The sequence below is a fragment of the Eutrigla gurnardus genome (genome assembly GCF_963514095.1).
Source record: "Eutrigla gurnardus genome assembly, chromosome: 9".
In the NCBI taxonomy this organism is placed as follows: Eukaryota; Metazoa; Chordata; class Actinopteri; order Perciformes; family Triglidae; genus Eutrigla; species Eutrigla gurnardus.
Window position 1 is genome coordinate 2836706 of NC_139923.1, and position 12926 is coordinate 2849631.

The following is a 12926-nucleotide window of genomic DNA, read 5'->3' on the forward strand; positions in this document are numbered from 1 at the left end:
ATTTTGAATAAAGTGCTGGAAAGTGTTTGAAATTGTAGTTGCATTATTTTCATGTGTTATAGCCTGATCAGTGACACAATTAGATAAAAAATGTTCCATCCTAATTTGTCTCCCTTTATGTAGAAGGCTCTCACTAAACATAATTGTGGTAATTTAAAGAAAATAGCATCTGATTTGGTTAAGTAAAATAATCAGTTTGTACACAAACATAGCCAAACACTTTTGCTACACCTTAAATGTTCTTAAATTACTCCAATTTGTTTCAAGTAATGCACTAACAATTTAGATTAAGTGTAATGAACATCTTGAGTAACAATATCTAGGAGAAGCGAAGCTGAGACATTGTCAATCCAAGTCAAATCCACCTCTGAGGTGGGATCCAAATGATCCTGAAATTTTGGTATCAAGCTGATCCAGATCTCTGCCTTACGTTTTGAAATACCCAAATCCAGCCCTTTATCTGGATTCAAGGGAGGATTGGATTACCAAAGCTGAATCCTGATCTTCAGGATCGGGATTCTCTGGATCTGTGTTGAAATACCCAGTTTTCAGATCAGATCACGATTTAATCCAATCTGACCCAGGATAATCCAGTCCGATCACTTTTGAAATACTGGGCCCAGATGAGAGACAGTCAACACTGTTCGGTACGGTGGCCCTGAAGGGTAAACGACAACGACAAAAAGAAAAACACGACATTCACAAAAACACAACCACATTAACTTCTACCAGAAAGGGGAGGTGCTTGCTATGACACATCATTACTGATTGGACGAAAGCACGTCCGTCTTTTTAACAGGTATTTACATTTAATTTATTTCACGGCTTGTTTGGCTCGCCTGCAGTTCCATCTACCTGCAGTTCCATCATTTGTACAACAGCTTTAGTTACTTTACAGATTACAGTTATTCGTCCACTTCCTGTCCACTGAACACCAGGGGCCCGTTCCAGAAAGCACGTTCAACAAACTCTGAACCTAACCCTGAACTCTGAGTCAACCAACTCTAAGAAGGGCAACTCTGAGTTTTCGGTTCCAGAACAGCAGTTCTGAGTTAGTTCAATCAACTCTGAGTATGAATTAATTAACGCCTCGTCAAGGTCCTTAGGGTGACGGCTGTTGATGCTTATTGTTGGTTTTATTTATACGGGACAAATTGTCATCTTATGGGTGTTTATTGATCGGGTGGTCGGGTGGATATTTAGCCGTAGGTCTCACGTGTTGCCACAGCAACGGCAAACATCCAGTCACGCTCGGTCTCTTCTTCTGCATTTTTGTAGCAGAAACAGCATCACATATAGGCCCTGAATATGTACTACAGCGCGCTGAGTCGTTTTCAGTGGATTCGTCTGGACCCAGATTTTCTTGAAACTACGCCAAGGCAAAACGGAGAAAAAAAGTTTGTTTTGCTTCGTGTGTACGGGGCCTAAAGGTGATAAGTCTTTATTTTCAACTATGCAGAGCGACACTGTGGTGTAACGGTTAGCAACGCTGCCTACAGTGCAAGCGACGGGTTCGACTCCCGTAGATCTCAAAGTAGTGCTATGAACACAATCATTTTTATGTAGGTGTAATCCCCCAGGCACAAAAAGAAAATTAAGCATAAAAATATTGCACAAATACGTAGACTAAGGCATATGATTTTAATCATATTTCACATATTTAACAGTAAATATAAGCGGCTATTTCAATAAAGAAATGTCCTTTTTCAGAAAACTCCCATTCGCAAAAAAAATCTTAAAGGGATAGTTCGGTGTCAGCCGGTGTGTTCGAGACGTCTGGAGACGTTTTCAAGAAATTTCATTCAGTTCTTCTAGTTGCCGAGTTTGCTTGTGCTATGGCTAGTGCAAGTCAATGGTTCTAGTTAGACAATCTTGCCCACTCCACAGTGCACCTGAGGCAAATCCATTGTAACGGCAGACTATCGATGTACATATCTGTGTTGATAGAATGCTTGAAATAAAACCAACCTTGCATTTTTAAGGATTTATGTCTCAGCAGCAGCAGCAGCAGCAGCAGCAGCAGCGTGTCATACTTCCTAGTAGGCTATAGCAGCGGTGGACTGACATCACCTAGCACTTATAAGTTACCGGTTCTATAATAGTTTGTTTACCTGCTGTCATTGCTACAGACGCAGAGTAGCCTGCAGTGCTAGTTTCTTCAATCTCACAGAAATGGACACTTTTGGAGAATATACTGAAACTTTTGAAGACTCTGATGAGGAGTTTTTTTTCTACCCAAACCCAACCGTACCTGTACGAGCCTGAATATACAGAGGAAGAATTGCGCGAGAGGGATGCTCAAAGGGCAGAACGTGAACGAGCGTCTGTGGAGACCGAGATAGCCCCCGCTGGAGCTGAGAACCGGGACTGAACAAATGGAGACTGGTGGTGCCAGGAGGGAATCCCCCGCAACGCGTCCGAGGGTTTACGGTTCTCCGGACGGAGTAGAGGTTTGGGTTCGCGGTGCGTAATTGTGGGTTGGCTAGGCCGTGGGCTGCCCGGTGTTTGAGTGAGCTCCAAGGGCTTTTCAGACAGCCTTGGGGGTATAAGTGCCGACAGTTCGGCCTGGTTCGATTGCCTATTTACGGGCAGTATTTTGGGCGGTGCGTCTTAGAGTTTTGAGTCCGACGGAGCAAAGTAAAATTTCGCTGCTGCTGAGAAACTAGTCCCTCAAAAAATAGATTATTCATGCGATGCGAGGTTAGTTTTGTTTCAAATATTATTCTATCAACACAGATATGTACATCGACAGTCTAGTGTTTTAATTGATTTGCCTCGGGTGCACTGTGGAGTGGGCAAGAATGTTTTTAATGCCTGTCTAACTAGAACCATTGACTTGCGCTAGCCATAGCACAAGCGAACTCGGCAACTAGAAGGACTGAATGAAATGTCTTGAAAACGTCAGACGTCTCGAACACACCGGCTGACTTGGAAAATAGGTCTTATGTCGAAAAATCCGAACTATCCCTTTAAGAGCTCTGCAAAGAATCTGGATTATGTCTGCAATATGAAATGTCGAAAATGTCTGAGAATATTGTTTAGATATGTGATAGGTAGGAAAAATGGTAATTTCCTTCTGATTCTCAAACAAACTCAGAGTTTCAGGAAAACCTACTTTCTGGAACGGGCCCCAGGTGAAGGTTTTCAATGAGGAATTTTACTTGTAATGGGCTCATTTCAGTGTATCCTACTCTTACTGAAGGCTACTGTGAGGAACCTTTAACTGGGTAAAATAGTCTCAGTGTCATCCTGGTTTCTCTGTATGAACATAAGTACATGAGACCATCTGCGTTTCTATATCGTTAATACTATAATGATGCTCATAATTATGCTTGTTATTATAATCAGTGTAGTTTTTTTAATTTGTTTTTGTTTTTATCTGCTGCTTTTTTCTGTAAAGTACTTTGTGACCTTGTTAAGTAAAAGTGCTTTACAAATAAAATGTAGGTTTATTATTACTATTATTATGTATCTTTGTGAGGTCTGAGTCCAGAGGCCTGTACTAGGAAGCAGGATTTGGTTTTAGTGAGGTAACTTCAGGGTTAACTCTGGGTTTTACGTCCTACGACGCTGGTTCACTTCTTACCGGGGTAGATCGCCATGGTAACTTACGCTGCAGAGCTAACCTGCTCCGGAGCAGCTCCAGTTTGGTGGAGCGCCAGAAGATTTCAAGATTACGCAATTTTTGTTTTAATGTATGAGTTTGGGAGTTATACCAGGGAGCTAACTTCCTTAGTTTTCTGTTTTAGCGAGAGTCGTTCGCAGTAGGCTTCCAGATTCATCTATAAGAGAATCGATCTGGGAGGGACTAAGATTAACATAGAAGTCCTCCGTTTCATTAAGACATGGAAGTGAACTCAAGACTGGCGGAATTACTTCCTTAAACTTAGCTACAGCTCTATCCGATAGACACCAAGAGTAGTAGCTTTTTCCTAGAGGGGCGAAGTCCAGCAGCAATAAGTCAAAGGTTATCAAGTAATGGTGAGATAAAGAAGAATTTTGAGGAAATATTACGTTTTCGATTTCCACGCCATAAGATAAGACGAGGTCGAGAGTGTGGCTATGACAGTGAGTTGGTTTATGTACACTCTGACTGAAGCCAATAGAATCTATTAATGAAGTAAATGCTACACTAAGGCTGTCATTTACAACATCCACATGGACATTAAAATCCACCACAATAATAACTTGATCTGGTTTAAGGACTAAACTTGATAGAAACTCAGAAAATTCAGATAAGAATTCAGAATAAAGACCAGGAGCACGATACACTTTAACAAACAGAATTGGCTGCATTGTTTTCCAGTTTGGGTGTGAAAGGCTGAGGATCAGGCTCTCAAATGAGTTATAATTTAGTTTTGGTTTCGGATTGATTGATAGGCTTGAATCAAAAATGGCTGCAACTCCTCCTCCACGTCTGCTACATACAATAAATTGTCACTCCATCTCAACTCAATCACATAGAAATTGATACATGTCGACTGAATCTTTTTAGAATAATAATTTACCAAAAATTCAGCCTGACAGAATTTCACATCTTTGGAATCTTCAAATGTAAACTTTTGAGTTTTGCATGAAAACTCAACTCAACTTTATTGTCAATTTCTTTACATGTACCACATACAAAGGAATCGAGAAGACGCTTCTCACTGTCCCACGGCGAAAGAGATAAAGTGCACAGGCACAACAAGTGTGTAAAAAATAAAGTGCAACAGATCAAGGCATTTACTAATACTATAAATAAAGAATAAAATATCATATAAAAGTCTACTATGGATATGTAAAAGCAGCAATATAGTTTCTGTATAAGTGGTAGTGCAAAAGACAGTCAGTAATAGCCAGTCAGAACTAGCAGCAAAACGTTTCTTATGATGTGATATATTGGAGGGGTGCAGGTGAACGAGACTCAGCTGGGGAGTAATCATGTCAATCAGGTGGTGGTTGGAGCCTAATTTCAAGTCTACAAATCACCCTGCCACCAGGTGAGTTTCTTTCAAACGGAGAAAACCCAGAATATACTCTTTGGCATGATGGCGTTTGTCGGAATCATTTTCTTTCTGTTCTGTGGAGCTTTATCAGCAGCACAGGACTACAAATGGAACACTCAGCTAGCTGCTGGCAGGTTTGGAGACCAGAGACCAGACCAGCCTCAAGTCCGGGAACCTGCAGGTAGACCTGACCCACAACCACGGAATCACTGCCCACTTTTAATATCTGATGAAAAATGTTTTATTCATGTAGTTTGCTCAACACTTAAATGTCTTGGTGAGTAGAAATGTTGACACCCAAACTATATCTTTTTTTTATTCCTGGTTCAGTGATGGATGTGATATTTCAAAACTGAATGTTCATTAATAAAATGAATAAGTAATTTGAGCTTTGGTGTAAAATGGATTATTCTTGATGTTGACATTAGTGCAGGCTGCCTAGTGGAGAAAGTATTTTAGAATGTTATTGTAAAGCTGAAGACCAAAGAGGGCAGAAAGCAAAGGATTGTTTCAGTTTAGTTTCAGAGAACTGATTCCTTAACTGATCCTGATCTGAACAGTCTGTTGAAAGGTCTTATAGTGGAAAACGGAATATTGCATCAAAATACAGAATGTTCTCACTGCAAATTTGTCAAGATGACAAATCTGCTGGTATAATGTTTAATTGTATTTTAGTTGAAACTAATATAATGCACACTTTCACTGTTAGTTTGTGGCAAATGCGGTCGTAGTGGGTGAGGACGAGCCATGGACGTAGATTTGCACTTTTGAGAAGTGTCTTTAAGAGTTAGTTTCTGATTTTTACAAAAGAACATCAGGGTTATATGCCAGAAGGTGGGTTTGTTAATACTTTGTTAACCCTGAGAAGAGGGATACTCTAACTTAAACTTTAGGTCAGTGACCTAACTTACAGTAACTTACTTGCAGTAAGGCTCCAGACGTGGTGATTTAGAGCAGCTTTAAGTCGGGAGAGGATGGTGAGATCCCATATAGATGTGCTTTCATTCCCTGACGATGGCTTGGTAGAACGTTACCATTTTTCAAGACAATCTAACGCATAGTTGAACAATATTCTCTGGCCTTACATTTACAACATTACATAATCACCGACCGGAGCAAATTCTTTGAATAGCCCTTGTTTTTTTTTGTTTCACGACCATTCTGTGTTGGAGCAGCATTCTACAAGTTGAAATAGCCACTGATTTAAAAAGGTTTTCTCCCCCGTTGCCATGGTGACTTATATCGGCGCTCCATTGATGATGGCTTTTTATAGTCTGAGTGAACATACTGGGAGTTGAGTGAACTTATTCAGAATGGCTGCTGGAACTGAAAACTCCTGAGTTTCCTATCTCAGGGTTGGTCAAATCATAGTTCAGGGTATGTTAGACCTGTTTTCTGGAACACATCCCAGGACAACTGTTTTTTGTTGTAATAATTAAAGATGATCGATTGAATCAGTTGACAAACACGTTTCCAAGGGTGAGAATTGGCTTTTCAAGTCCACGTTTGTGTTATTTAAAGCAAACTGATTCTATATGTTCAACCCTCCCTCCCAGCTGTCCCCCAGGAGAAGCAGTCTCACAGCGACCAGTTAGTTTGGCGATATCCGGAGCTGCCGGCTGAAGAGGAGCCTCGGTTCCCTCCAGACTTCGAGCTGAAGGCTCCTCCTGCGGCTGACAGCGTCGGTGTGGTCTGCGGCGAGAACTCTGTCAGAGTTGAGGCCAAGAAAGACCTGCTGGGGATTGGCAACCCCGTCCTGGCTGCAGACGTCACACTGGGAGGATGTCCTGCCACGGGGGAAGACCCCGAAACCCAGGTCCTGGTCTTTGAGTCGGAGCTGCATGGATGTGGCAGCCAGCTGCTGGTGAGGGAATCATGTGAAACAATAACTCCCCGTTTGATCCGCAAAATTAATTTTCAGTTTTGTATCAAATGAGTACATTTTCAGTAAGTTTTTAGCTGCTTTGAGAATCAGGAGTGTTTGTGTCCACCTGGTGAAAGCAGTCATTGTCTAGAAGTTATTGTCTTTAAGCTCTGTTTTTGGTCTCCACCAACTACAGCAGGTAGTGTACAGTAGGTTTATCAGAGCAAACCAGACAACTCTATCAGCTAAAGCAGTTAAATATTCAGAGATTCAGACTTGGTGTTAATAATGAAGTTATTTGATGACGTTAATGCTCCAGTAAACTGTTTCAGATGTCAGAGGATGCATTCGTCTACTCCTTCATGCTGCTCTACACTCCCAGTCCTCTGGGGGGTAGTCAAATCATCCGGACCGGAGACGTCGCAGTCAGCATCCAGTGTCAATACCAGAGGTCAGATCTTATACAACTGAACCAGAGAAGAACTGTTGATGATTTTAGCAGTGGTGGAAGAAATACTTGGATGGCTGGGTGGATTAATTCATTCAATGTTCTTTGCATCTTTCAATGTTCAACATTGGTGATTATAAGCCTCTGTGGGCAAGCCGCTATATTTCTGGGGTTTCTATGCAGCCAGTGGGTATCTCGACCAAGTCTTCCTTTTCTGTTCCCTGCTAATCGTTTAAAGTCTGATTTTTTTTTTTTTTTGATTAGACTAGTCTTTTTCACAAGTAGCCAGTTATGAAATAATTTTAAACACATCCACATCGTCAGATTGGTTCTGCCACCTTTTGCTCCGCTTGGACAGTTTGCCTGCATTCAACCACAGCTATTCAAATGTGAGCAGTCAATACTACTTGGACTACAAACCGAAACCAGAACACTTCCGATGCCGAACTCGTGTCCCTTTTTGTCTAGAGTTTCTACATGTGACTGTAGAATCTGTTTATAGTTTAGAGTTTACATTGTCGCCGCTATGTGCTGCTCTCATACGGCGGTTACAGCTGATGAAGCCATCCAGTTCCCCCCTCATTTGGTGCTATCATTACTTTAGCTGTTTTTACGGTTCGTACAGTTACCTGTGACCTGCCAGAGTCATCTCCATTATGAGAGGCTAATCTCATATTCTATGGCATCATAGGAAGGCAAAAAAAAAGCAAATGCACTTCAATTAAAGATGTACAGAAAATGATGTATTGACTTTTACATTTCTACATTCCCACTTTTTTACTTTAGTGTCCGTCTTGAAATGTTTTTTGACATGTGGACTTTTTACTTTTAGAAAAGCTTGACGTGTTTTAGAAATTTGCTGCTGTTTTTTAGGAAGCATGATGTAAGCAGTGAGCTGTTGAAGCCGACATGGAGTTCCTACATCGACTCCAAATCCTCAGAGGAAAGTCTCTACTTCTCCATCAAACTCATGACCGGTGGGTGTCTTTTTCCAACTTCACAAATCATGTCTGAATCACTGTCTTGTGCCCTGGTTACATGTCTGTTCTTTTAAGGGGAGACACCCAGGAAGAGTTTAAAAGTAGTTTAACTATTGATATATTTATCGCCATGAAACTTCAACAGCTGATAAAGATGATTTTTTGATTTAAGTTTTCCGATGATTAGCAAATTGAGCTAATTAAAGTGGTACTCCGTAAGATTTGAAATGCGTTGCTTCTAGCAGCCTCTCTAGCAGTAGATGGAACTGCAGGCAAGCCTCTGGGACTCATCTCCCTCACCAACAGTGCGACTGTCTCATCTGCGTGATGCCTTCAAATGCTCCTATTTCTGGGCAAAGCAGCAAGTTTTACACTATTGTATTAATTGGCTCAATATTGATGTATTATGTAAAGTCATGATGGATTTAATTTGAGCTACTTAATATGCTCTTGGTTTAATCTAATATCTAGTCCTTGAGTATTTACTTTTCACCACTGATCTTCAGTCAATTGAACATTGTTAGATTACCTGTTAACCTCTGTTCTAAATCCTCATCCCGTCTTTGCTTTCTGTCCCTCAGATGATTGGCAGTCCCCTCGTCCATCTGCTCAATACCTACTGGGAGACTTGCTGAAGTTCCAAGTTTCAGTGAAACAGTTTGATCATGTCCCCCTCCGAGTGACGGTGGACAGCTGCGTGGCCACCGTGGTCCCAAACGTCGACACGGTGCCTCGATACAACTTCCTGGGAAACAACGGGTCAGTTGACTGTACTTTTGCTGGCTTTTAGAGTCCTCCTCCACTCTGACATACTCCCTGTGATTCTGTTTAACAAGAGTGTAGTGTGGCATGATTTTCATACAGGAGCCCAGCCATCCCCAATTAGCAGCCTGCGGGCCAAATCCAGCCCCCAAGAGCAAAGCGTGCGGACCCAGTGACACTATGCAATAACCTGCCTTAGGTGAAATAAAGTGGTGGGTTCTATTTTGACTTCATCCCACAAACCTATAGTGTCAGTCACCAGCTAGCTGACCGCCTTAGCAAAGCGAAATATTACCAGTAAGTTATCATAAATAATGAACAGAACAACGTGGCTTTTGCTAAGTGCAAGGTTGACCAGGCTTTCTGCCGTTAACCCCGCACTGCTGACATGTCACTGCGTCCTTCACAAAACTAAACTGAGTGGAGAAATGCAAGATTCAGTGACAAGATCTGTAAACTTTGTTGTTTATACTCTCGTCTGCAATATCGTCTTTTCAGAGGATTTCTGGAGGAAATGTCAGCTGAGCACAAGGATCTTTTGCTGCATAACGATGTTGGCTGGTTGAGCAAAGGCCGTGTTTTGGAGAGGGTGTGTGACCTGCCTTATGAGCTTGTATACTTTTTGTCCAATCTACAGAGCAAAAAAGAATTTGAGCTTCTTAAGTGACAAGAGGTTGATCGCAAATGTTCATCTTTTGTTGCATCATGTCTCATCTAAATCACCTAAATCTGCAACTTCAGGGCAAAAACCACACTTGCTGACATGTATGAGGCAGTTGTAGCTTTCCAGTCGAAGCTGAACCTTCTGGAGAGACATTCATGGAAGAAAGTTGGACTTTCCACGTCTGCGGGAGCATTGTGAAAAGCATGACATGTTGGATCATCCAGTGAAGAATTGTCGGGTCTGGCAGAAAACTTCAAGCAAAGATCACCTGAACTCATGTGACATCCTCCTCTCCCTGAGACAGCCGTTCTGTCCCTCGTCTTGGAGATGGAACATCTGATTTGCTCAAAGCACATCACAAGGATGTTGGGGACTTTTGGATCAACATGGTTCCACAATCTCGATTCAAAAACAGAGCAGTTGAGATGCTCTTACTCGCAATGTTCCAAAGTGTGCATTTTTTTGTCCCTTAACACAGGCTATGACTGCTATATCTGCTCCTACAACCAACTACCACTGGTAGTACTAATCATTACACTACTTCTAATAATAGCAGCAACAATAACATTTGCACATAAAACAATGTTTACTGGTCCAATGAAGGAAAAAAACAATCTGGCCCTCAGCAAGAACTAATTGGGGAACCTACAGTAGCCTGTCCTCCCAAACGGCTGCATCTTCTCGTATCTTTGTTCGTATCGGATGTCTCATTTGATGTGTTCAGGTGTCTTTCTGTCTGATGGTCCTGTGTTGTGTTCAGGTGTCTGTTTGACAGTCAGCTAACAGGCTCCAGCTCTCAGTTCCTGCCTCGGTCTCAGGACGACATACTGCAGTTTCAGGTGGAGGCGTTCAAGTTCCAGCAGGACGACAGTGGTGTGGTGAGACTCGAACGCATCACGCACGTCACATGTGTAAAACTCTTACTACAGTCTGCACAGCAGCAGTTCATATGGACAAAACTAGTTCCTTTTCATTGTTTTTTCAACTTTTCAACAGTTTTATAAACTCTCCAAACTTCAAACTGTGGATTTACAGCACTTTGTTCAAATATTGAAACACTGCTGTCAAAACTGTAAACCTCACATTCAACACAGGATGATTTCTTCCTGCTGATTTTCAAAACTTGATGATTGTAACTTCAGCTGAAAGCCTCAGCAGATGTCTTGTTTTACACTATTCAGTGTCTTTCCTCTCTCCTAAGTGATGGTGTCGTCGCCATGGCGATCGTTCAGCGTTTCGGTTTTGCAGCTGATGTGAACTGTTAAGTTCATGTGACTGTCGGTGATGCAGACTGTTAAGTTTTGCAAATGTAGCTGCAGTTGTGACCGCCGTCTAACAATCGTAAAAACACTTTTCTGACTGGTTGTCAGAGAGGTGTCTATGACGACACACTTGACCAACTAGCTCCCTTTGTCTCTTCAGATCTACATCACCTGCCGTATGAGAGCCACGGCAGCTGCTGCAGCTGTTGATGCCACAAACAAGGCTTGTTCATTCGCCAACGGGTGAGTCATCACCAACACTAAAACTCCCATCACACCTTCTGCAAAACAAAGTAAAATTCTTTATCGTTTGTGTGCCGAGTGAAAGCAAACTCGGCACACTTTCAGGTGATGAATTAATTCCTGCTGAAAAGTGATGAAATGATTAAAGTAGTTTATGGATTGTAAGAGGCATGCGTTTTTGATTCGACAGGTGGAAGGAAGCCAGTAGACGCCATAAAGTGTGCAGCTGTTGTGATTCAGACTGTGAGACAGGAAGCCAGAGTCACCTGACGGGAACAGGTGAGTGGGGGGTAGTTTGTCCACTCCTACTGTATTCAGTACAGAGACGGCACATGTACCAGCAGCATAGAACATAATGCAGACTAAACGTTAATGCTAAAGATGAAAGAATTTAGAGTGGGTAGTTTGGGTCGAATTACGTTTTATTCCGTTTATCCTTTATTAACAATGTCATTTTAATAGGATTTTAAATGGAAACTATATTACTATTTGATGGAAATTACTGTTGAATGTATATTCTGAGTGATTTTTAGGTAAAATTACTCTTAAATATGACTTTAAAAAAGCTGTAAAATCGATCTTTAATTTATAGTTTTTCTCGTCTTAGTTTTTAAGTAAACTAAGAGGTGGCTGGACATTTTTAAACTGTTAAACTGGTACTTAAAACAATGCATTAATTCATTTTGTGTTGAAACCTTTAATTTATAATAAAGGCCATAATGTTTTGTATTTGTCTGTTGCAGTTAATCAGTTGGAACAGGAAACGGCTGTTGGACCAATCACAGTGAAGGACAGACTTCTTAACTGACCTAAATGGAGTGATATTAAAGCTCTTTATACTCCTCGAGACCTGGATTGTGTGGTTTGTTCTCATGGTCGGGCTATTTTATTGTAAATGGCAGTGCTGCAGCAGCCGGTAGCGCCTATAAACCTGGCTACCCTTTGTTTGTCTTAGTGTTTGTTACTGGAGCGTGTGGTATACGAGTGGAGAAGAAGCTGGGACCTCGGGCTACCTGCTACCCAGCATCAAATGGATTACATACAGTACTTCAGGCTAATCCAGCAACAGGAGGTCCATGACCTGAGTCCACATCTTTAGACCTGGGGGCTTTTGCACAGAACCTAGATGAGGGATTAAGCCGGGATGAAGGGTTAGGGTTTTTCCTTCATCCCGGCTGAAGTGATCTGTGATCCGGTTACACGAAAGCATTCCGTCCGTTTACAACCATGAAAAGTAAGCGCCATGAAATGGAACTAAGTGACCTCCGCTTAGGCCGACCCTGTTCAATGAGGAGTTCAGGTAGCTACGTAACTGTAGAATTCATGTGGAATGCCACCACGCATGGATGGCCACAGCAAGAATAAACAGTATTGTGTTAATTAGTGAATATGGATAAACACGGTGACATATTTATACTTTTATTTTTTATATTGGGAGGCTTTCAAGTGGAGCTTGTGTCCTTTTCAGGGGGGGTGAGCCCCCCTTATATCGGCAGACACACCAGAGAGACAAGTGTTGATGTGTTAAAAAGGAACGCGTTAAAGGAGAAATCCGGTCATTTTTGACCCCATTTTCATTGTCCCCAGGGTCATCCCGACTTATTCAATGCAAAAAAAACAACAAAAATTGACGTTGCCTAGCCCAAGATCTGTACCTGCCTGGCAGCCTTCCAGTCTCGCTCCAATGCTAACCCATTGGGGCACGTATTATCTGC

The 12926-nt window shown here is 41.8% G+C and overlaps 1 protein-coding gene across 1 annotated transcript; it reads left to right on the forward strand.

Annotated features, from left to right (window-relative positions):
• Positions 1–5030: 5030 nt before the first annotated feature.
• On the forward strand, positions 5031–12019 carry LOC311018805 (zona pellucida sperm-binding protein 3-like; the record flags this gene model as incomplete). Its single annotated transcript, XM_084017876.1, has 9 exons — positions 5031–5169; positions 6545–6852; positions 7185–7303; positions 8174–8277; positions 8862–9039; positions 10467–10584; positions 11129–11211; positions 11402–11490; positions 11955–12019. The coding sequence occupies 9 exons, from the start codon at positions 5031–5033 to the stop codon at positions 12017–12019; spliced, it is 1203 nt and encodes a 400-aa protein (XP_083874002.1).
• Positions 12020–12926: the final 907 nt, after the last annotated feature.